At 42.9% G+C, this 26126-nt stretch overlaps 1 protein-coding gene across 1 annotated transcript in view; it reads right to left on the bottom strand.

Moving 5' to 3' along the window:
• The window catches only part of APBB1IP (amyloid beta precursor protein binding family B member 1 interacting protein), a 70844-nt gene extending 49393 nt beyond the window's left edge, over positions 1-21451 (bottom strand). The window contains exons 1-2 of the mRNA XM_087777134.1: positions 21366-21451; positions 2646-2717 (exon numbers count right to left, since the gene is read on the bottom strand). Of these exons, the coding sequence (XP_087633260.1) occupies positions 2646-2717 (72 nt within the window). The 5' untranslated portion in view covers positions 21366-21451. The remainder of the gene's footprint in view (positions 1-2645; positions 2718-21365) is intronic.
• Between the last annotated feature and the right edge of the window lie 4675 nt (positions 21452-26126).

Here is a 26126-nt window from a genome sequence, read left to right as displayed (position 1 = left end):
TATGCCTAGACTTGTAAACTAAATAGGGCCAGGACAAGGGTTCAAGCACTGTCACACAATCATGTCAAGCGTTTAATGGTTTGCATGCTGCTCAATACAATGTTGACCCATGCCAACTGCAACTCTTGTCAGGCAACACCCAGCCTTGGTGTGGGGAACAGTAGAGGCTAGGGTTGTTTCTAATAGAGACAGTGGACAAAGACAGACTGATTTTTAGTTTTTGGTTGTTTTTTTGAAGGGGGGCAGGGGGAGAGTGTTGAAAGAGTTTAGCTGTGAGCTACATATTTGAGCTATGCAGTGCCATTTGCTCCAGAGTGCTTTATTTACTGATATAAATGTAACCTAGCTGTTACTTTCTCATGCTGTTTGCAAAGAAAAAACAAACACAACAAATAACAAAACATGCTGCTGTTTGCAATGTAAACTGCAAATCCGCATAGTTAAACAGAGAATTCCTAGTTTGTGGCTTGTTGTTTAGGAAGCAGGCAGGGAACCACTGCTTCACAAGTTAGGAAAAGTGCATACAGACAGAAAAAGATACATTCTCTCCTTCCACAGTGAGAAAGGTGATAGCTCTAATAAGCAAACAGTGTAGATGAGATTGGAAGGAATTTCAAGGGTCTGTCTAGACCATGCACCTGTCCTAAGGCAGGTCAGTTATACCTGGGTCATACCTGAAAAATGTATACCTAATCTGATTAAAAAGCTTCCTATTAGATAAATTCCATCATCACCTCTGGCAATCTGTTCGCCTGCTTCACTATTGAGATCACTATTCCTGCCATCAAACCTTTCTTGTGATGCTCATCCTAAACTTCCTTTGCTGCAGCTGAAGACCATTCCCTGTTGTCCTGCTCTCCATGGACATGAGGAACCAAGTGTTTCTTTCTGTTCTGATGCTGCCTTTGATGTATTTTAAGATTGTTATCAGTCTCCTCTTCTCTAGACTAAACAACCTTGTGTAATCTTTTCTTATAGCTCATGTTTCTTTTCCTTCTCGTCATTCTCATTGCTTTCCTCTGGATTTTCTCCAGTCGACCCTCCTTCTCCTCAAAATGCACTGCTAACACTCGACATAGTTTCCCTGTTGAGGTCTTACCAATGCTGCGCAGAATGGAAGGATTACTTCGTATATCCTACAAGCTATACCCTTGTTCATACATCCCTGTGAGATGTTTGTCTACTGGTGTTCATACTCAATTTATACCAGAGGCATTTACATTTCTCAGAGTTGCCTGAAACTGACAGGCGTTTTCCATGAAAATTAATGCAAATGTTTTTCTTGGCAGCTCTTTTCACCTATTTCCCACCCAGGACATGTTGGTTTCTTCTGAAGTTATACTGAGCTGGAAACCAAAGCAGTGATAACTCTAAACACTGTTTCCGTGTTAACTGTAAGTCTTCAGGCTTTCAGACACGCCTGTCTCCTTCTCCCATACAGTGTTGAGGTAAGAGGTGATGCCAGCACTTTAGAGAGGAGGAGGAGTCAGTCTCCATCTTAGGAACACATCCCATCCCACCCAGTACTACACTGATGAGCAGAGACAGAAGAGGCTCACTCTCTTGCTCTCTTCCCATCACCTGCACTCATAACAGTGCCGTGTCCAATCTGAGGAGGTAAAATTTATCACAAGCAGTCTTTTGTTAATATTCAAGGCATAATAATGAAATGAAATTACCCTAAACCCCTCCCTCTTTATATACAGATATATATAAAATAAATATACATGGTTATAAAAAGCCCTTAAAAAGCAAAAAGGCTACCAAGGGGCAAAGTATTGTGATTTGACAGCTAAGAATGTCATGTGAAGTCTTGGCTTTCACACAGTTTAAGCATAGTTCCTATTCTGTGGCTCAGAATTATTGGTATTTAATTTGGCAAGCACTGGGACTCACCAAGAGGAAAGACCCCTCAAAACAGAGGTTGTAAGAAATCAAACTCACACAGAATCCAAGATGACAGCTTAAGTGTTTTAATCATGCATTTATTAAAATACAATAAATGTATTGACTTCATGGGGTTTTTTTTAGAAATAAAAATTCTCCTTTCATCAGGTTTTGCAGGAAGTATGACTATAGGTTTAGAAATAGGCTCATGCTGTTTTATAGTTTTGTCTCAAGAGTATGTTCTGCACTGGCAATAATGTCTCTAGAAATTCTTGAATGCCACCCGAGCTGTAACTTAGTATTATAGCGCATCTAAAGATTACTCTTATGCATATATTCAAATGTTGCTTTCATTTTCAAAGTTTACATTTGACATTCAGGCTACATCCCATTTACCCATGTATGCAAAGCATTCATACCTGAAAATTCTGACTCAAACTCTTCCTGTTTTGACAGAATCTTTCAATTTCTTGGGACTAAGTCCAGAGGAATTTAAATTGCTTGTTTGTTTTTTTGGAGAAAGCGTCTTTCATAAGCAGTTAGCTCTCTTTAACAATCTAGCCTGCACTGATATTATCTTATTCTTCAGGCCACTTGTTTTAAATGTCAAGCAGAGAAATTTAGTTGAAGGTTTTTCAAAATGATGTATCTATATTTATTCAGAGTCGAGGTACATGAAAAACGTAGAAAAGTTGCCTCTTTCCTCTAACACATAATAGCTATGTTTCTAATCTTGATGGAAAAAAAGAATTATTTACCTGGGTCAGCATGTCCATCTCCCCGAGTAAATTGCTGAACATTTCATCTATATCATCACATGTTTGCTCCATCTGAAAGAAAAAAATCCACAGGCAAGAAATCATCACAAGTTCAATTCAAAGCCAGCAACGGTCAAAAACAGAGGATATGCAATGTTGTTCTATATTGCGTTCCCAATTAACTTTAAAACAACTGTTCATGACTTGCAAAACCTTCTATCTGTAGTTTGGAAATAACTACTAACATATGCTTAAACACACACTTGGGCTCTACACTCATTAGGAGTTCCAACAATGTCCTTGTATTACTTACATTTCATAGGAAGTCACTAGCTAATGAACCATGGTTTTATCTTAAACATCAGAGAAATGTAGCTAGTGAGAGATGGAGAGGGAAACAAAGCTTGAGGTTGAGAAATTCCTGAATGCTTCATCTTGAAAGCTTTCTTTCTTTGGCTTGGACAACTACTACAACAAGAGTTTATTAGGTGTTATCTAGTGCAGGACCTGGTTATGGTTAGGTACATGACCAACTTTTTGTCTCAATATTTCTCCCTATTTTCTTTCAAATACTCCAGTCTTACCTAACCTCAAGACATCTGAGGGAGAACACCGAGACAAGAAAAATAAGTACATGCTGCACGACTAAATGGTGGCTCTTGTTGCAAGAGGGGGATATGAGGAAAGCACCACACACTGGTGGTGCTGAGATACTGGGGAGATACACCTTCTGTAATAATCCTCTTCCTCTTTCTCATAAATTTGTTCCTCTGCAGGGAGAGAAGTAGTGTAAAAGGGTGTCTGACATACAACACTGCCAGAGACAAGAACTATAAACATCATGTTCTCAAGAGGCTCAAGTCTGCAAGGGATTGAGAACTCTGGTACTGATCACATAAAACCAGGCTTCAAACTAGGGTCAAACTTTAAACATATAAGTAGTCCTATGGGTTCACTGGGTTTGTGTGCACCTGTATTGGGTTTATGTGGCAAGGTTCTGGTAGTGGCGGGGCTGCAGGGGTGGCTTCTGTGAGGAGACACCAAGAGCTGCCCCCATGTCAGAGACAGTAGTTCCATCTGGCTCCAAGATGGACTTGGTGGTGGCCAAAGCTGAGTCCATCAGCAACGCTGGTGGGACCCCAGAGACAACATATTTAAGAAAGGGTAAAAATGCTGCACAGCAGCTCTAAGAGGAGTGAGAAAATGTGAGAGAAATAGCCCTGCAGACACCAAGGTCAGTGAAGAAGGAGGGGGAGGAGATGCTCCAGGTGCCGGAGCAAAGATTCCTCTGCAGCCCATGGTGAAGCCCAAGATGAAGCAGGTTGTTCCCCTGCAGCTGATAGAGGACCGCGCCAGAGCAGGTATCCGTACTGCAGTCCATGGAGGACCCCGTGCCAGAGCAGGCAGACATGCCCTGAAGGAAGCTGCAGCCCATGGCGTGCCCACGCTGCAGCAGGCTCCTGGCAGCAGCTGCAGCCCATGGAGAGGAGCCCACACAGAGCAGGTTTTCTAGCAGGACCTGTGACCCCACAGGGGACCCACACTGGAGCAGTCTGTTCCTGAAGCACTGTACCTCGTGGAAAGGACCCGTGCTAGAGAAGTTCTTGAAGAACTGTAGACTGTACGAAGGTCCTGTGTTGGAGCAGTTTGTGAAGGACTGTCTCCCATGGGAGGGCCTCCACACTGGAGCAGGGAAACAGTGTGAGGAGGAAGCAGCGGCAGAGACAAAGCATTACAAACTGACCACAGTCCCCATTCCCCATCCCCTTGTGCCGCTTGAGGGGGAAGAGGTAGAAGAGCTGGGAGTGAAGCTGAGTCTGGGAAGAAGGGAGGGGTGGGGTGAAGATATTTTTATTTTTGTTCTTATTTCTCATTATCCTACTGTCTTATTAATTGGCAATAAATTAATTTCCCTATGTCGAGTCTGTTTTGCCCATGACGGTAATAGGTGAGTGATCTCCCTGTCCTTATCCTGACCCATGAGCTTTTCCATCATATTTTCTCCCCCTGTTCTGCTGAGGATGGGGAGTGATAGATCAGCTTGGTGGGCACCTGGCAGCCAGCCAAGGTCAACCCACCAGAGCACCTTACAGAATGAGGACCGACCTGATGCAAGAAAGCAATTAACTGAGGATAGGAACAACTCTAATGACTATAAAGACTGGCAAGGAAAGAAGACCAGCAAGTATCCTGTTCTTCAATCTTAATGCTTTTTCCTTTAATAGAGCCACTACACTGTAGTTAAATGATGAAGGCCACTGAACCACTAAACTCAATATCTGTTGTTTGAGAATTATTTGGTAGCATGTCTTTAATACGATAGTTAATACTGGAGCAATCTGAGCTGCTCTGCCCCCTTTGGACTTGGTCTTTCTGGCATCTACATAAGCAAGACTGGCCTGATTTCCACTGGTCCTCTTACCACCTGTGTTATCCCCGACACCAGAACTCATTAGGAGTAGGCCTGTACAGCTTTCGTCAGTCAGGCTCAGGGCATATTCTACCTGCTTTAGACTTTTTTTGTAGCTGGTGTAACTAAACCAGGCACAGGCAACCAGGAACTGGACTTCAAACTTCCACAGTTCTCTCCGATCCCAGAAATCAAAGACTTAAAGATCTGGGAACTGGATGCTGTTAAAGACATTTTAATAGGATGTGGTTAGCAGGGCTGAGGGTAACCCTAGCCCGATGGCGGAGACGGCACAGCTACGCCCATGCAACAGGGAACACACGTCACACATGACTGAGCAAATGGAGAGCTAAAGTCATCTTATCTGCTTCATTTCCAGCTGACAGCCCCACACTGGATGGCTCACTCTCTCTGTATGTATCATAGTTACCATATACCGCTTTTTATATAAAATTCCATTTCTGTAGATTCAGCTGGTTGGGTAAATGATTACTGAATCTTAATTCATTTATTTGAATGTACAGCTGTGTAGCTTCCCACACACCTGGCACTTGGAGAATCAATTTGCACGAAAAGGATAGATAAAATGGCACTTACTTGATCAGGCAGAGTGAAGTCAGATTTGTTATGTGACAAAAAATGGAGCTGAAGTTCATACCAACAAGTATCTCATCAGTGCTTAAATAATACTGAATAATTTTATGTTTTCCTGTTTTCTGGTTTAGGAAAACAAAATATCTATTGGGGGAATCTTATTAGCTCTAGCCATTTGTATGTTTTTGTGATTTTTTTTTTAAGCACTGGCTAGATCTGCTTTCAGGAAAAAGTCTTCAGACTGGTTCCTTTGACAAACTGAAATCCTGAATCCTGCTTTGCTATATTTTTCCAGAATAGAAATATAAAAATGGCAAAACTCTTGGGTTACAACCAGGAGACCTTATCAAGAGGAGGAGTTAGAACTGTCTAAAAAGGAAAAAAAAAAAAAAAAAAAAAAAAAGAACCCTCTTCAGTAGTTAACAAAAAAAAAAAAGGGCAAGAGAACTGAATATTGGATTATACAACACTTTCACCAAATTATGGGATTTTTACAGGTTTTAGTAAACTTAGACCTTCTTTCTTTGCAATTATATGATTTTCTGCATCTTCAGACACCTTTGATGCATAAGGAAAATAAAGTGAAAAAGCAATGTGCAAAGAATTCTGTAAGAATTTCCACTGTAAATTGGAGCTGAGTTAGTCACTGATGACTTTTCATTATCAATTCAAATAAATGGCATTTAATAATAGGGGCTTTTTTGACCTTAAGCATACGGGGGAAGGGAGAAGGCCTGAACATGTATTTTGAGAAGGAAATAATGTCAGTGCCCCTTTCAAGTGTCCCTTTCAATGAACAGACATCCATCATCATCACCAGACTGATAAAGCCATGCTGTCACCAAGCCATTGCCCCTACTGGTAGCTTTTTTTTTTTTTTCTCTTGAATTTTTATTGATTGGGTTTAGGAAGACAAAATTACCATCATAATCACAACATACCCTGAAAATATTTTTATGCTAAAACACACTGAATGATCTCTTAAACTGAGAACTCTCCAAATTCATCAGGGATTTTGTCAAGAGATAGAAAAGCAAAAGATAGTAAAATGAGTCCCCAAAATGTGGAACCACAAAAGAGTGTCCATCCACTCTCCTCCTCTTTGACTCCTCTCCACAATCATTTCCATTTCTTTTATTTGATTGCCACAGGAGGAACAAACAGACAAAACAATACACAGATTTGGGAACTATCCCATTCACGGAAGATGTTGCTGCATTTTGGACCAGCAAATTCTTTTGACTTTTATAAATAGCCTTGAACGTAATCAAACCAGAAGCTCAAAGTGAAACCTGCAGGTGTATGAGCTATTATTAACAAAAAAGGGGAAAAGATGTACCAAAGTCCCCAGAAGAATACCGAGTTTCATATTCAGTCTTCCTCTATATCCACTAAACAGTAACTTTTCTGTCAGTTTTTTCTGTATATAGTACTAATACTAGTAACTCCTAAAATCACTATCAACTATGATAAACTGAGGAGAAAAAAAAAGACAGTACTTTTACAATAAGTTTCCCATGTCATGCCTAAGATTTTAAGCAGAGAAAAAATCAAAATTAAAATAAAAAGAGGAAATTGCGGTTGTCAAGAATAAACATGCTAAGGAGGGGCTTGTGGGAAGGCATACATGTGAAACTTAATCTATTTTTAAAGTGATTGATTTTCAAATCAATGTCTTCTAGACGACTTTTTTAAGTGACACCAAGCATACAGGCAAAGGTATTCCTTGTCTTTTATTTCCCCCAAATTTCACATTCTCAAATCTTCATTGAGCTCTGGGGTTGTTTAGTTCGGAGAAGAGGAGGCTGAGGGGAGACCTTATTGCTCTCTACAACTACCTGAAAGGAGGTTGTAGCGAGGTGGGGGTCGGTCTCTTCTCCGAAGTAAAGTGTGGTAGGATGAGAGGAAAGGGCCTCAAGCTGCACCAGGGGAGGTTTAGGTTGGATACTAGGAAAAACTTCTTCACTGAAAGGGTAGTCAGGCACTGGAAGAGGCTGCCCAGGGCAGTGGTTGAGTCCCCATCCCTGGAGGTATTTAAAAGACGGGTAGCCGTGGTGCTTAAGGACATGGTTTAGTGGTGGACTTGGCAGTGCTGGGTTAACAGTTGGACTCGGTGATCTTAAGGGTCTTTTCCAACCTTAACGATTCTATGATTCTCTCATGAAAACTTCTTTTTTTTTTAAACACTCCCACATTTCTCATACTGTGTATCTAAGGGGTTGGGGCATTTTCTCTTCAGCTTGCTATTCTAACCACCAAGTCCCACTATTTAGTTTATGCATATGAAACTCTCACAGGTTTATATAATACATAAATATCGACTCATTGTATTTTGACTCATCGATACATTTATTCACCCCATCATTTACCAGAAGTTCCCCAGACCTGCTAGACCTTTTATTTTTTTACCTTCCCAATTTCAGATTTAGCAGCCTCTTTGCTGAGAAAAACAATTTAAATCTCAGATGTGGATAACAAAACTCTTGTATTTTATTGTACTCTTTGTACTTTTAACATCTTTGTATTTCAGCTCACCCAATGAAAAAATATGGTTTCTGCATATGTGTTCCTACTTCTCCTTACCTGTTAGTGTCTGTCTTTTCTCCATCACACACTTTGTTGCCATTTTGACAGACCTACTTACATCCATTCAGGTGCCCCTGTCAGGAGGCCTCCAACCATTTTGTTTTCACAAGAACCAGCCCTGCTGCCCTGGATGACAATACAATACTCCTGAGCACTGTATTTCTAAACTTGGCAACAGACCCACACAAAACTTCTTCCCTCTCCTACATATCTACTCTATATATACCCTTATTTTGAAATTGAAATGTAAATTTCTGCATTTTTTGAGCTATGGGCCAGGAAGTTGGAATTAAGTTATCTCACTTCTAACACCAGAGAAAGCTGGCAGATGCACAGAAAGAAAGCTAGCCCACAGAGGTGGACGGGAAACACTCTGTGGTCCACCTTGTTGCGCGTTAGTATCATGCACTGACAGGTGGAGAGGGAACCGCCTTTCCTGGTCTGTAATATGAACTCTGTAATTAAAATCAGGATATGATTTCTGCATGGTTGCATACATTTTGATTTGTTAATATACTAGAGAGAATAATAAAACAACTTTATTTTTTTAAGAATGAAGAGAGTTTTGGGATTTGCACACTTACATAAGACAACAGCACTATGTCTATGAACAATACATAGGAAATGGAATTGTTTGACAGAATCATTGTCACTTGGCGGGAAGCTAACAGAACGAGTACTGAACCAATGCCGCAAAATTCACCCTGCTTAAAAAATAAACTGTTTATAAATATCATGAAAACTGACAGGGTGCTCATATGATGTAGCTCAAAAAAGCCAGGCATGGTACTATACTAAGCAGAGTTTGAACTGTTAGCATCCGATAGCTCTGAGAATTACTGAAAGCCAGTCCCTTTCAACAGGAAGAGCGGTGTAAGCCACGTGGTAACAAAGCTTCTGCACTTGCAATCCGAAAACAAGCTCAAAGCCCTTGGGCAACACCGAACAGGAAACACCAACGGTGCGCACACGAGATTACCATCTCTGCAACTCAGTCTCAGTTGAGTTGATGCAGTTTAATCAACCTAAGGGCTACAAACAAAAAAGGAATGAGGAACGGCATGGTATCAGTAGAACAAAGACGTACAGTGGATTCATGCTACAAACAGTATTAGGAACCAGTCCACTTAGCGATCTGGTGAACAGTTACAGACCCATTCATTAAATTCAAAGCACTGTTGTTATTCTTAAACTGTTACATATGCAAATAGCAAGGATAAAAATACATGAAGTATATTTTTGACAAGTCACATATAAAGATCAAAAGCACACCTTCACCTCCTAGTCCCTGCACTACAGCGTGTAAGTGTTGCAGTATCAGGTCCACCAAAATGAACACCAGCTGTTTGACTACCCGGATGACCACTACCAGCACTGTAACTTCCTGCTAATGCTTAATCCTTACATGCTTTCTGGCGTGGAATGAAGAAATCTTTAATGTTTTAGAGAGAACCACCAGCAGCCCAATGATTAAATCACTCAAATCAGAGATTCACCCTTACCTACGGCAGACTATGCAAAGTAGATCACCCCATATCCAAGACAGAAAAAAAGAAGAGAATTAGGGAAGACAGAAGCCCCACCATAAAGAGCAAAGCTGGAAAGAGGGTAACTGATTGTCACAGAAAACAGATGCGAAAGTAGTGTGACAAAAAGACGCATCAAAACCTAGAGGAATGTTACTGAGGTATCATTTTGTCCTGGCTTATAACACAAAATCAATGGGATCGTACATGAAACTGAAAGCCTGCACAACTGTTCCAGGGAAACATGCACAGTGTAATTGTGAAACTCATCAAAACTGGTGAGTTAGCAAGCTGAGGAGTTGGGTTTCTCTACTAGCAGTTATAGCTAGAAGTGCTAATATTTCAGACAGTTTCAGGCAAGGACAATGAACCTCATGTTTCAAGACCTAAAACAAAGGCTCCACCAGTTTGGAACCAGAGTAAAGCTTTCATGATAGACAGAATACACCATACCTTCTAGCACAGGATTTCTCATACCTCCTTCTGAAGCACATGATGCTAGCCACTGTTGAGGACAACTTGCTGGCCAAATTGACCGCAGGTCTGAAATAGGTCTAACTAGGTTTCTTACAATGATTTTACAGTAAAGGTGTCAAGAAAAACTCTGACTATTCAAATGTCTCATATACTTAAGTGAGGCAGGATGGAAGTTTCTGAACCAGCTATTGCACCATGTCTAGCAAAAAGTCCCTAACAGACATCTAGGTCAATTTTTATGAAGTAGAATACGAGAGAACATCTACCTCTCCAGAATTCAGGCTAGAAGAATAATCCAATTAGTTACTAATTCTAGTAGATACTAAGAAAGGAAATTGAAGTTTTGGACTGATGAGGTAGAAATGGCAGCTGCCCCCAAGCTTTCAAAATCACAATCAGATTTGGCAATTAGCATGTTGACTTTTCTCTTTCTTACCTACATAACATGACCCTGCAACTCTCTTCTGTTTTAATACTAACTCGTATTTTGAAAAGGATGAATCAAAAGCAATAGACTGCTTCCAGCACTGCACTCACCTAACATTGAGAAGTGTGGCATTTTCCAAGAAAAAGCTTGTACACATAGATAACTCTGAAAGCAGTTTCTTACTCATATCACCTACTCTTCTGGGAAATCTGGTGTGCCAATGACTGTAGGTTTATCTGCAGCTGAAATTACACTGCATATTTATCTCAGGGATGGGTGTGACAAGTCACAACTCTGCTCATGATGGAATAAAAGCAACACACTAAAACACTAGGAGCTGCAGGAAGACTGATGCAACTGCAAAGTATCCTTCCTAGTTTGAAAGTCACATTTGGCTTTGGATTAAAATACAAACGGCAGATAAATATAATCATGTGAGAGAATCCTTTTCTAATGTGAACCTGGGCCACTCGAGTCTCTTCAGGTGACCATGCCACAAAAAACAGTTCTAGCATTTTCTGTTGATTGCTCCAGACACATTTTTGCATGCACTGCGTAACTGATTTTGACTCCAGTTGCCTTGTTATCTTGTATCACATTGCTCAAACTGACTCTAGCAAGACTAAAGGCACACCTGATAATTAAGCTTATAACTCATACTCTACTAACTCCAGAATCATCCACCCAGATGTAAGCACAAACATCTTTAGATCAGAGCACCTCAAACTCACAGATCCTACTTCTGTTTCACAGAAATTGTAACTATGCCATTTATACAATTAAACCTCTTGAAAGCTTGCTCCCTTTTTTGCTGTTTTGGAAATTCACAGTTAACTCACTTGTAATACAGAAACACGCCTAAAGTTAGGACTGAATTTGGAAGAAGTCTTTATTAGTCCAAAAGACCCATATTTCATAGACCTGAAAGCTACACTGCTGCACTTTAATGATGACAGCAGTTGTATTTTACCCTTGCTTTGCCAAGATGATAATGATAATTTAAACACCACAGGAACTCCTGTGCATGAGTACACCAAGTGAGCACAAGTACACCACCATCTTTTCCAGTGATATATATTTGAGCACTTCATTTTCCATTGGTGAAAGTAAGAGAGAGAAAGAGTTTTAGTATGTTTGTAAAGCACCGCGGGACACTGAGTCTGAGGCCATCCTCCAGACGACACTGCCTCAGCATCCATCCCCTCTGTGCTCCCCAGCCTTCCCCTCTCCCCCATGCACTGCCCCAAACACAAACTCTCTTCTTTATCCCACTTGCTGAGAGTGGTGTTTGGGAGAAGCAGCGGTGGGTCCTGTTCTTAGGGCGAGGCAAGATGGCAAGATTACTGAATGGTCCCAGAGCCTCGGTTAAGGGAGGCTGAGAGGAACAAGGGACTACCTAAAAGTTTATCCACAGTATGGCAGGAGGAAGTTACTCAAGGCCAGAGGAGAGGGTTAGCAAAGGGCTCTCATGCAAAGATGAGAGAGGACAGAAAGAACATTTAACCAGTGACAGGCAGCATATTCTATGGCTACAGAAGAAGAGTGTAGAGGGATATAGCACGCAGGCTGGGTGCAAGACATCTCATTCACCAAGCTCCTCTTCGGAATCACTCTCTGGCACACACACACAGTCTGGATCCTGGGCTCCAGAAAATGTATCCCAAATGTACTTGAGCAGCTGGGGACTGTAAGTTAAAAGCACCTTATGCAAGGGGAAAAAAGAAACCCCAGTGTAAAGCACAAACTCGGGGAGGAGAAAGCTGGGGAGCAATTTCCATGTACCAGAACTTCACTTTGTAGCTTCCTGTCACCTCCCAAAGGGGACTGCTCTTACAGAGCTCGAAAGCAGTGACACTTCTGTTCATTTTTATATAGTATCCTCCCAGCAGACAATGTGCTTCAGTCTGGCCTGTGGGTCTAAGAACATTACAGAAATACTGTACAGCTACAGACTCGGTCTTCTTTTTCCTTTGTCACAGATTACTTACTGCAGAATGGTCCAGTGTGGGGACTTCCTCCTCATGAGCCATACAGGCAGCACAAACTCTCTGTGTAGAATGAAATGGTAGGAGGAGATGTATTTCCAGTCCTACGTCTTCACACAGATTGGTAGAATAAACAATTCCCTATACTGTGCCAGATTACTGGCACATAGGAACAAGATCTCCATTCCCCCAATTTATCTTCTCCTGGGAAAGGCAGAAAGCTGGATGGAAGTGTGTCCACTGAGCTGGATTCAGCTCATGAACGACCAGCTGATCTAGGCTCATCTGTCTTGTGTTGACGACATGTCTACTTCAGCTCTACTCAGGTATAAACAACTGCAGACATACAAGTTACCAGAAAATATACAGTTTCAGGTTCCTCCCATTCCCTGCCTTGATGGGAGAGCAGAATAGTGAAAGATTAATGTAAGTCTGAGTAGCACAAATTTGTTCTGTTTCCACATTCCTTCCCATAATCTGTAGTTTCCTGATGTTGGTGTAATGTTTTCCTTCCTGTTTTTTCCAGTTACCCAACATTGCTGTACGGAACTTACATAACAAGAGACTGTCTTGTACTTAAAAAAATTGCCAGCAAATGAGAATAGTGCAATTATTAACAACTTTTTGATCCAGCAGAATGCTCAGCCTAACTCCACCCTGCAATGGAGCAGATGGGCTATAAGCATTTCATTCCCATTTGCTACTTTTGAACTGTTCCCAGAATTCCCTTATCCTCAGGTCACTGCGCTATGGGAAATGTGTCTTCTGGCGCTCTACTAAATGAAGATTTTGATACTTAGCTTCACAATCCGTAAGGTAGGCTGATCCCACATGAATAGATTGTCTAATGAGCACAAAATGGTAGACAAGGAAGCCCACAGATGAGAGAGGAAGGCATACAGGGATCCACAATGGGCAAAGATCCTTCCCCTCCCCAATTCCCTATAGAATCAAGAGTTGTTAAGTGTGGAATAATGAAAATAGTGGCACAAACTTAGGAAGAGGGAAAAAAGGCATGAAAAGTCACAGTACAAAACCTAAGTGCAGGAGCTACTATGCTGAATAATCAATGGCTCATCTTTCCCAACATTCACTCCCTCCCACAATGAGCCATTAGAGTAAGTGCAAGATACGCTGTAAGACTCCATGACAGAACTGTCTACCCATACAAATAACTCATTCCTACGCCCTAGTCATTGGCAAAAGCGCTAAGACACCATCTTATCTCTTATAATCACATGTTCTTCTTACTGCCAGAAATGTTTAAGGGAGGGCACACACGGTATGGGAAAGGAAGACTGAAAGAGGAAAAGACACTAGCATAAAACGCTCTAACAGATAAGAGTGAAGCAAAAGGGTGAAAACAAAACTGTAAAAATTTTATTGAACTCATCTGTTTGTTTCATATACAGTTCATGTATTAAAATCAAATGAAGCAAGTAATGCTTTAAAATGAATTTATAGGTATTTCACCAAAGTACAGTGTGCAGTACCATAGTGAGTGGTAAAAAAATTAAATGAAGATTTTTGTTTCTAAACCTTGTTCTCAGCTTTACTACTGACTGAAGAGTCGGGTACAATTTCAAGGCCCATTATTACCTTTCCACCTAGAGAAGCTGTTTCTTTCAGTCTATATCACGTACAGTGATCACAAACAGCCATAAGCAGTGGGTTTCAGATGAAGATCTGTATGGAAAGTGAAAGCCTGGAGTCATCACAGATGGGATGTTATATTGGCACGGCTGTTGCTGCTTTGCCACAGCCCAGCAAGTCCTGTACTGCACAAAGGAAATAGTTACGAGAAGAAAACACAGCAAAAGGAGGACCTTGTGACATTTCCAGTGTAATTCTTCCATTTCTGTAAGGTTTTCCATGAGATGGAAATGCCACTGCCTCCCTCTCTTTTTTCCTTACCAAGTGGAGGAGGGATGGAACAACTGATTTGGTCAGAGATAGCAACTCCATCATAGAATCATAGAATCATCAAGGTTGGAAAAGACCCTTAAGATCATCGAGTCCAACCGTTAACCCAGCACTGCTAAGTCCACCACTAAACCATGTCCTTAAGCACCATGTCTGCCTGTCTTTTAAATACCTCCAGGGATGGGGACTCAACCACTGCCCTGGGCAGCCTCTTCCAGTGCCTGACTACCCTTTCAGTGAAGAAGTTTTTCCTAATATCCAACCTAAACCTCCCCTGGCGCAGCTTGAGGCCGTTTCCTCTCATCCTATCACTCATTACTAGGGAGAAGAGACCAACCCCCACCTCGCTACAACCTCCTTTCAGGTAGTTGTAGAGAGCGATAAAGTCTCCCTTCAGCCTCCTCTTCTCCAGACTAAACAATCCCAGTTCCCTCAGCCGCTCCTCATAAGACTTGGGCTCCAGACCCTTCACCAGCTTCGTTGCCCTTCTTTGGACGCGCTCCAGCACCTCAGTGTCCTTCTTGTAGTGAGGGGCCCAAAACTGAACACAGTACTCGAGGTGCAGCCTCACCAGTGCTGAGTACAGGGGCACTATCACCTCCCTGCTCCTGCTGGCCACACTATTCTTGATACAAGCCAGGAATCCATTGGCCCTCTTGGCCACCTGGGCACACTGCTGGCTCATGTTCAGCCAGCTGTCAACCAACACCCCCAGGTCCTTTTCAGCCAGGCAGCTCTCCAGCCACTCCTCCCCCAGCCCGTAGCGTTGCATGGGGTTGTTGTGAGCCAAGTGCAGGACCCAGCACTGAGCCTTGTTGAACCTCATACAATTGGCCCCGGCCCATCGATCCAGCCTGTTCAGGTCCCTCTGTAGGGCCTTCCCACCCTCCAGCAGATCAACACTCCCGTCCAACTTGGTGTCATCTGCAAACTTACTGAGGGTGCACTCGATCCCCTCATCCAGATCATCAATGAAGATGTTGAACAGGACCGGCCCCAGTACTGAGCCCTGGGGAACACCACTTGTGACCGGTCGCCAACTGGATTTGACTCCATTCACCACCACTCTCTGGGCTCGGCCGTCCAGCCAGTTTTTAACCCAGCGTAGCGTGCACCCATCCAAGCCGTGAGCAGCCAGCTTCTCCAGGAGAATGCTGTGGGAGACTGTGTCAAAGGCCTTACTAAAGTCCAAGTAGACAACATCCACAGCCTTCCCCTCATCCACTAAGCGGGTCACCTTGTCATAGAAGGAGACCAGGTTAGTGAAAGAGGATCTCCCTTTCATAAATCCATGCTGGCTGGGCCCGATCCCTCGGCTGTCCTGCACTTGCTGCATAATGGCACTCAAGATGATCTGCTCCATGACCTTCCCCGGCACCGAGGTCAGGCTGGCAGGCCTGTAGTTCCCCGGATCCTCCTTCCAACCCTTCTTGTAGAGGGGCGTCACGTTTGCTAGCTTCCAGTCATCCGGGACCTCCCCAGTTCACCGGGACTGCTGATAAATAATGGAGAGTGGCTTGGCCAGCTCCTCTGCCAGGGATGTGACACAGGAGAGACAAAGGAGGTCAGTCTAGTGACAGATATGAAAGGCTTTGCTGAATTTCATGGAAGAACATGGCCCCCATGGGACAAAACTGCAGTTAAGTTTATGCTGAATTCCTTCCTAGGACTGGCACCCAAAACCACAGGCTCATTTGTATTTGCTCTCTCAAACATTAGGTCTGCCGGCTTCCCCTTACTCATGAAGACGTGGTCACCAAAGTATAAAATTAATCTGTAACGACAACAAGGATTTTGGAATGTTATCTGTGTTCATGTTTTTAGCATGTATTCTCACTTGCTCAGGGTTATCTCAGCAACTTAGGCCCTCCAAGCTACATGTACAGCAGATCTTCCAAATATAAGATTTCATCAAAAAGCACAGAGAACAGTAACATAGACTTGACCGTTATTTAAATGATTATTTTTTAAAATTTGCAATCAGAAACAAAAAACCACATCAACTTTCAAAAACACTTTTTGGACTGATGCATCCCTCTTATTTCTGTGCTTCAATGAAATTCCCATACCAAGTGAGAGAATGGGGGCTTCTAGTACTGTTAGAAAGTACTAGAAAATCTTCAGAAGTACATCAAAATCTTGCTCTGAAGCACAAGAAAAGTAATCACGTATCTGCAGTCTGGGCTGCTGAAGCTGCAGTGAGAGTACCGAAATGGATCAACTAAGGTCACTGAGGAGCAAGTTTTCATTTGCTGCCTATACGGACCTGATGCCAGCAGGTAAATGACAATTCTGTAGAGCTTGCCCACTCTCTTGGTGAGCTGCCTTCTAGGCAGACACATTATTTTGCCTAAAACTGGGGACTCAGAAGGTCATTTGCAATTTTTATCAGCAAAAGCATGCGGTGAGTGCCTCCGATTTTGGCTCCTAGCTGTTCTCTCTATGCTTGATGGACTAGCAACACTGCTAGCAGCAGATTTGCTCCCCATACATCTCCACTCTCCCTGAGAGGGGTAGGTACAAAGACAAGATTTGCACCAAAATTTTTATTATATCAGTTGGATTGTCTGACGACAACCGAGAACTTTCCGTTGTTAGTGGTATCAGCCATGTAGCGTCTGCCCATCACTGACAGCAGATACACAGGAAGTTTCATCCTTTAATATCAGTGTTACGTGTCACACTTTTACATCCACTGCTTTAGATTAGAAGCAAATACAGAGTGAAAGTAAAAATGGAAACGGACTGAGGAGATACATCCAGTGCAAAACTACCAGAAATGTGCATACTCTGTATGCATTTCTAAACAGAGTATCACAGAAAAATTTGGTTCATACACACTGAAAGTTCTTTTTCTTCTGGGATTCATAATGCATCTACTCCCCAAAATACTCTCAATACTCCTAATAACTGTAGCCCTAATTTATTTGAGCCTAAACTCATGGCTTGCTGAATCAATGCTCAACAAGAAGAAATAGTGCTGTACGCAGGCTGACGTAGCTTCTGGTAGCAAAAATTATGACAGCAATTAGCTAGTCACAGATCTAAAAGGTCCCTTTATTGGAAGAAAGGCTTTGAAACTAATGACAGACAAACTTTTTACACAGTCATTATCAAACTAGTTTGTGAATTCCCACATTAAAGTTGTAAGTCAGATCAAAGTCATTTGTGTTTCCTTTTCATTCACAGCCCAGGAGCAATGCTATAAATTAATACTGAGGGGTGGTGAGGAACACATGTTCACGTATGCTCAAGTAGATGCTCAAAAGTCTCCCCAAAGAAACTTAAGAAGAACGTGGCACCCTAGCTTCTTTCTTTCACAGTGCGACATACTATCTTCTACGCTGGCAGCTATACTGTTAACATCTAGGGTAGCCATGAATCAATAGGCTGGATGATAAGGAAAGCTGCCTAAAACGTCTGCTTTTATGAGAGCAATTTTACTGTGTCATGGATCACTCCTAATCATGAAAAGACATATGTTTCTATGACATCTGCATCTGACCTGGTCATCCCAGGCTCTTTTTAGTCAATGAGGGGAAAGAAAGGCAATTTTATAGAGCATGATTCACGGTAGCTGTCTAAAACTGGGCAGCTGAACCAAGTTTTAGCAGTATCTGTCTCTCTCCATTGACTGCAAAGGTGACTCAGAACCTCAGATAACTAACTAAAATGCTAATGTCTAAGGTTGGGTGAGGAGGATCCTGCCTATAAAGTCCAAGAAGTGCTTTGGAAAATCTGCATGGATGCAAGTTACCATTGTCACTAGAGACCTTCCAAAAGAAACAAGCTAAAGCTTCTATATTGCTGCAGGCAAATAAGAGGTCTCATTTTCACTTTCACCCTCTTTGACCACGCAAAGTCACGATCACAACAGGTCAGATGGGCCTACAACAAAACAAGTCAAGACATACTGAAATGAAAGGTGAAAAAAAGGTCTGTGGGAAAGAAAAACACATGTAGCTCACAGGAAGAGCAGGAAAGGATAGGGGCCTTGATATCTGAATGATACGCAGGAAAACCAAATTCAGCTACATTCCTGTAAAGCCACCTCTGAAACATAAACACTCTTTCAAGAAAATCCAAATTCCCAGATCATCTTCTCAAAGGACAGATGTTCATGAATCTGCAAACAAGACAGGTCCTTTCTCGAACAAGGCAACCCCTCCTCTCAGCTCCAGCAGTATTCCAGACTGGTAGTTTTCTCAGACATTGTGTAGGGCCAAAGAGATGCAATAGCTGATCCCTCCATCCGCAGGTTATCCAAGTTCTACCTCCCCCTTCACCACATACTGCAGAGCAAGAGAAGGAAAGCTTTCTGCCTCTTATCCCTCTCATTGCTGTAAGACATTTCTTCTAACAGGAAAGGTGAAGCACAGCAAAAGCAAAATCTTAGTTGGTTGAGTAAATTCTTTACTACCTAAGAAATCTTGGGCTGCAGTACTGAGTTAAGCTGTTCCAACATCCAGCAGGCCCCTCTGTTCATACTGTTGCCCCCTTTGTGCAAAATGTTACCCTCCCAAATGTGTTAGTCTCTAAAGCTTTGTAAATTTAAAAAAAAAAAAGGCAATTTTACAGTCTGATTCACAGGTGCATGAGTTATAGTGTGTGACCTAGGAGACACTGCTCAAGTATAGTGAGAATCAGACTTTTGATCTGTAAAAATCAAACTTAGCTGGAATAAATACACTTGATAATAAAATAAACCAGCACTTCAAAGGCATCATACCCTGCTTGATGATACTGCACATCAAATAATCACAAATTCCAGCATGAACAATTAAAACACAATTTACTCAATAATTACTTTAAGCCTTCAGTCATATTTGCCTCCAATCACCGAAAGAGTCTGTAGTACCCACAGGAGGCATTTAAAGACGGAAGAGAAGACACAGGGAATGATTAAAAGTACCCTTTCAGAGACAGTACATTTTTCCAGTTATGTGTGCTCCCAGATGGATCAGAATTCTCTGAGAATATAAAACAAAGATCACTCAGCTACCTGTAATGCTCCATTGATTAAACCTCCCAAAGACATTTGTAATCCATATTTCAAACCAAATTATCTCCATTTTTAAGCAATGCTTGCACAAAGCATGAAGTACAATTAAATGTAATAGTCTCCTTAGAAAGCCCACAGGGGAAAACAGAACGGAACAGGTTGAGCAAAAAGTTAAACATTCTGTTTTAAAAATAAAGTTTTAACCTAAATTCATATTCTTTACAAAGTTTCTAGAAAAAAACTTTGGAAAGTTAGTGAAAACGAATGAGCAGGAGCCTACACAGGTGGAGCAGGTCACGTAGTATAGCCCTCTGAAGCACTGGGGCTTACCTATTTGTCTCTAACGAGATGAACTAAACTGAGTCCTGGAAACACTACATTTACACCACTGTTGTGCAGCAGCAGGGTAATTAATTAACAGTGACATCAATAGAGTCATATGTGAAATGAGTATTTTCTAGAAGCAAGTCAGGAACAGATGACAAAACACGCATGTCCTGTAATTCACAAAGGAGAACTAGAACTGAAGAGGAAAAATGACTGCCAAAATCCTGCAAACAGAAGTTTTGAGGGGTAGAGTCAAGCTGGAGCCACACTAATCACAGAATCAGAGTGATCTGGGGCAGGAAGGGACCTCAAAAAGTCAAGCTGTCTATGCCAGTTTGGTGGCACCCTGCATGTTTTGTTTGTATTCCTGCATCCAGATTTTCAACAACATTAAGACAGGCTAGATGATACATTGCCTAAAAGACCCTACCGGATACATCTTCCCAGTGTGACAATGAATGGACTTAATAACTTCTCTTTTGGTGTGTCATGGATGAATGCATGGTGCACAAGGGATTGAAAAAACCACCCCAAGCTTGTGGAAACTGTATTTATGTTACTTCTCCATGGTATTCTGACGAGGGTATCATGCAGGATGGGTCTTCTCAAAGTCAGGAGACACATCTATTTCTTCTCTAAACCACATGGCCAAATACACCACCAGCAGAGAGATGTAAATTGTGTTCCTTGGAAGTCTGTACTGGCTGTTTTGCCACAACAGCCACACCACCTTCTTATGTGCTTAGTTTAAGACTGATGGATTAGCATATTCACATGCTGTACTTTTTGGCCGCTCGTCTGCAGTTTCTCCCGCCTGCCTTCACTCTCCCAATGCATCCACCTAAAACAGGGCACTGTGCGCCCCCCGGATCCCACCTGCCTCACGAGGCTGCAAGGAAGCTTTTGCAATCCTGCCTTGCAAACCATCGGTCTCCTGCTCGCCCCCTCAGGGTCTGGGCACAGGGAAGGTCTGACTCAGGTTAACCCTACCGAAGAGAACAACCGACACCGGGACCCAGCACCGCAGCACTAAACGCCATTATCCCACTTCAAGCCCGCCGAGGCCACGTTTGCCGTCGGAAGGCTCCCTGTCCCGGGGGGGAGGCCTGCGTGTGAGCGGTAGCTCTCGCCACAGGCTTCCCGGGCGGCGAGGCGGCACGGCGGGGGCTGGCGGGCTCCCCTCTGCGGGCACCCGCGCTGCCCACCCCGGCTGCCGCCCTCCAGGGGCACCAGAAACCGTGCCCAGAGCGGGGTTTGCCGCAGCTCCCCACCTCGAGCACCGGTGTTTGCCGGCATGAGTTCCCACCACAGCGAGCAGGACACCCCGCGCCCCCAGCCACGCCACAGCCGGGCGCCTCACGCTTCCCGCGGCGGCCGCACCTCCGCCCTCCCGCCCCGTCGGGGTCCCGGGCTGGCGCTGGGAGCCCTCGCGGGTCCGGCTAATCCCTCCCTGCCCGGCTTACCTTGGCGGGCGGGCAGCGGGGGCCGCCGGCTCCCGGAGGCGCTGCGAGCAGAAGGCGGCGGGCGGCTCTGCGACACCCCTGCGCGGCGCGACCCCACCCGCCCTTCGCCTGTGGGGAAGTGGGGCCGCCCCGCGGGCTGCCGGGCGCCCCGGAGCGGCCACCTCCGCGGGAGCCGCCCCGCTGCAGGCAGCGCCGCCCTCCCCCTTGGGCCCGGGGGCAGCCGCCCCGCGGAGCCCGGGCGGGCGACCCGCGCCTCCGAGCCCTGAGGGTCCCTCAGCGGGGGCAGGAGGAGGCGGGCCCGCTCCTTGCCACCATTTCCCCTGGCGGGGACGCGCCGCTCCAGGCCCACCCGAGGGCTGTGGAGAGCCGGGGCGGACGCGTCCCTCCGCGCTGTGGAGAGGCCTCCTCCTCCCTGGAGCCTTAGGGGCACCTGGGCTGCCCACAAAATGGAGCCTGAGGCTCGCCCAGTGAAGGCCGGAGAGGCTGGAGGCCCAGGTGGAGAGGTGGTGGCCGGTGCGGAGGCAGCCCAGCCGTGCTTTCTCCGCTCCTCTCCCGCAGCCTCTCCTGGGTCACCGCAATGGGGCTGGGTGGCTTTCGGCGAGGCAGCGCTGCCAGGCACTCTCTGGTTTTCAGACAGAAATGTGTTTCTTTCCCCACTCCGTTTAGTGACTCTACATCTCTTTTGAATAATGCTGCCGCAAGGCAGCAGATTGCTTTTATGGCGTTTTTACGTCATTTTGTAGCATTGCAAAGTGCTGCTTTGAAGTACTTAGATTTTATTCACTGAGTAGAAATAATTTTATAACACGTTAAGTTCCATAAAAAGACAGGGAGAAGAAAATAAAATCTTAGGGGGTTCCATCTGAAGTTAAAAAGGCAAACATCAGTCAGAAAATTCAGTGCGGCCTTGGTGGGGTTAATGTCGTCAAGTTAAAAAGATAAGATTCTAAGTGCTGCAGGCGGCATGCAAATAGACCCCTCTCTTGATTTAAAATCCCATTTTCATTGTCCATAACTTTGCCAAGCCAATGCTTTTAGCTAATTTTTTCGTAGATATCTAAGGCACTGACAAGACGGTGTAGTGAATGAAGGTGAAGATGTCACCATCTCCTACTTCTGTTACTTCAGTTTAGAAAAGTCATCAGCTAGTTTAGCTTAATCTTGTGTTTACAGACAATTTATATTAAAACACCAGGTTTTGCCTCAAAGCAGCCAAGAAATCCCATGTTCCATTCCTCCAACGCTGCTGGAGATAAAATAATTATGGCATTTTAAATTGCCACCATGTTTTGCACAGCAAATATGTTTCAATGCTTTAAGGGGTAATTGCTTTGAAAAATTCCATCTGAGACAGCTCAGCCACATTTAAGAATGCATTTAGGGAATAGTACGTTGTTCTGCTCATGTTATGTAAAAAAACCCGAAGTTATTTCACTGAGAAGCTGGCTAAAATTTACCAGAGATTTTGCTGAGGTCAGAACTGCATCTTTGGCCAGGCACGTGAAAATACATCTAAGTTTGGCAAACTTCTTAGAATTTGAAATAACATGCATATAGTTAATAAACAGTTATTAGTTCAGCAGCATGGGAGATTGAGATTCCATGGATGCTGCGTATTCCCTTTGCTGACTTTCTTTGCAGTTGCTCCTTTTGGCTTTTGGGATCATTTATGGTACCGAGCAAAGAGGTAATTTCAAATGATCAACTGGCAATTAAGTTTTTTTTAATTATCCTAAAGTCAGTGTTCAAATCAGCACTTTGCAGTGAACACTTTGCATGTATTAAAAGAATAATATTTGATGGTGCATTTTGTTGTCAAAAAGCATTATTTCACTTCTGTATGTGACCTGTCAGTCACATGGCCACACCCTGATTAGACAAGTGGTTTCACACTTATTTTGTTATTGTTGAAATACATGACCAAGATATTTGTTATGATAATGTAGAAAACATCTATTCTGCTTGTACACATGAGCCTCTGTTTTCTCTGTATCTAGATTTGTTCCTGCCCTCTCCGAGTACCCTGAAACAAGGCTGAGGAAGTTGAATGGCAGTATTTTCCAGCTCTCCTTGTACCTGGCTGTAACAAATAGGCATCATTCTAAGAGGAACAGTGGAGATGAGAATGGCACATCTCTAGAAAGCAAGGATAAAATCATAGAAATCCCAGAAAATCTTGAATGCTACCTGAAAAGTTTTTGGGCTGCATTCAGGAGCTTGAGCATTGTGCTCCAGTGGGATGGGTGGAGGCCATCATGTATTCATAAGGAAGAAATGTGGTGAGGGAAACGCTGCGGCAGATATGGACTTGATTAACAGTGTGTGTCCTAATGTTAGACAGAAGCAAAGTTTGTGGCAAGAGTAGGTGGAAATATGTAATGCTTCCTAATTTGTTTTCTCCTCTCTCAGCTAAAATGAATGTGCAGCAGAATCATTCCCCTGAATTCCAGCCCTCCATTCTGCTCGTCTCCAAAATTTTTTCGTTTCCTAATGGAAAGAAGAGACACGCACCCCACCCACGTGTGTTTCACAGCAGTTGCATGACTCAAGATCTAACGCATGCAATTACAAATCGCTCTTTTCCTTTTCTTATCATGGGAGAGTAGATCACTGGGAAGATATGCTGCCATTATACACTCTCAGCTCGGGGCGGGGGAGCTTTATTAACCTCCACAGTCCTTGTGGATTGCATCTCATTGTAATGTAAAGTTCTATAAAGCAGCAGATAATTTAGAGTTAAAGCAGCACATCTGTTTTTGGAATAGAGATATTATACAAATTATACAAATAGATATATTTCTAGTTTCAGGAAACAAGCACTTCATTGGCAAAAAAGTAATGTTTTGCCATATATGTGCTCCCTTAAGTTTCATTGACATCCCTTCATACACTGATAATGACATGACTTTAGAGACTGACCATCATTTTCTCTGCAGGGTAAACGTGACACTACGCTGACTAGGATCTTACCTGCCCAGAGTAATGCAGGATCAGCCCGTAGCCCTCAGCGTTAGGAATGGAAAGGTGCAGACACGTAAAATATTGCCAAGCCATTGTGCCACTGGCCAACAGTAAACAAAAGGAAAATAAATATTAATCAGTGTATTAATTAGATCTTTTGTCATAGCAAAACACATAAAATACAACTGAAAGGTTTGTTTGTTTTGTTGTTATTTAAACAAAACAACTTTCAGAATGATGGAAGAATGAAGGTTTTGATCATAGAGGGCAAAGGCATAGATACAAGCTACGAAATAGGATAAAACAGTACCAGTTTAAGGCAAGTGATATCTAAAGAATGGACTATCCTCTTTTCAAGTGGTACCCTGCAGACACTGTGAAAATCTTTGGTACAGTGATGGGATGATCCTCAGGGGTACACCAGATAATTTCTTTCACTCAGACGGTGGTTTTTCCAGAAACCTTAAAGAGGTTGCAATTAGTGTGAAGTGAATCACAGCACCACATCACACTGCGGTGTCGGCGTTCTGGAAAAATTTGTACCTCTGTTTGCCATCTTCCTAGATGATAAGGCCAAGAGCAGAAAGTATAGGGATAAGCAAGTAGCAACTATAGGTCTTGTGTTCTTCCAGTAAGAATTAATTCCATTTAAGGTTGGGGATTTTTTATATTCCTTTGTGATTGTGCAATACTATGGAAGACCTGTAAACTATAAAACTTCCTATGAGAAAGATGGAAAGATGTCATCTGAGAGTTTGTATGGAAGAAATTACCAAAAATAGCTTTTGAAAAATCACAGAAAACCAAATTTAAGTACAACTGCATTGAATACAGAAGCTAGTTAACAAGCACATCACATATCATTCTTTAAAATTAGAACAAATGAAGAAGCTAAAACTTAACGTGCTAAAGAGCAGGTATATGGCCAGATCAATTTATTTCTGCCCATCTGTCATTCCATCCTTTTGATGACATCTTTAAGCAACTCAGACCTGAGAATATAATTCTTTCTCCATAACTATTCATAGGAAAGTTTATTTGCATTGGTTCTTACAGTGGAAAACCAAAAGCAAGCCAAAACCTCTACCTGGATGAAAAGCTGAAGACAAGGTTCGAAATCCATCTGAAAATGTCAGCAGTGAAGCTAGCAGATTCACACTTTTAACTGCAGGAAGTGAGGACAGAAGTACTTTTGAAAAATTTATGAGCAAAGCTTAGTTACTAGAGTTCTGCCCACTACGGATTTCCACTTTTTTTTCTCTGTGTATGGTAGGAAGGGCCTCAGGTTAGTCAATGGCTTCCATTTCTACTTATATAATATGTTCAGGCAGCAATTTACATGTCCAGGGTTTACACTGTTAAAATTTCAAAGGCCTTGATTCAAAAGCCAGAGATGCCTGAGGGAGCTTTTTTCCCTGGGTTCAGTGAGTTTTGATCAGAGCCTAAGTTTCCCAGCTCTCACATACAAATACAACTCCATGTACATCCGTATTTCTTGTGACTGTTTATACATAGTGGATATATATCCCTTTCTGTTCTTCAAAACCATCTGTTCAAGTCAGCCCGCTTCTTCACTGTGAGAGCTGAGCATCTAACACATATTGCAGCTGAGGCAGGAAAAGCCTGACTACCATATCTTGTTTATTAGCTTTATTAATCTTATGATAAAATGAAATTGTCTGCACCCCTAAAAGGAAACCTGTAAGTGTTGTGAAATGGAATATTGAAATCTCATCTAACTTATTCAGAATGCTACTTGTTATTAACTAGAAAATTGTAACCTGAGGGTCTTCATTTGAA

The sequence above is a fragment of the Nipponia nippon genome, unplaced genomic scaffold, assembly GCF_047370975.1.
Source record: "Nipponia nippon isolate SJK-2023a ecotype South Korea unplaced genomic scaffold, ASM4737097v1 scaffold_1, whole genome shotgun sequence".
In the NCBI taxonomy this organism is placed as follows: Eukaryota; Metazoa; Chordata; class Aves; order Pelecaniformes; family Threskiornithidae; genus Nipponia; species Nipponia nippon.
This window is presented reverse-complemented; position numbering and strand designations above follow the sequence as displayed.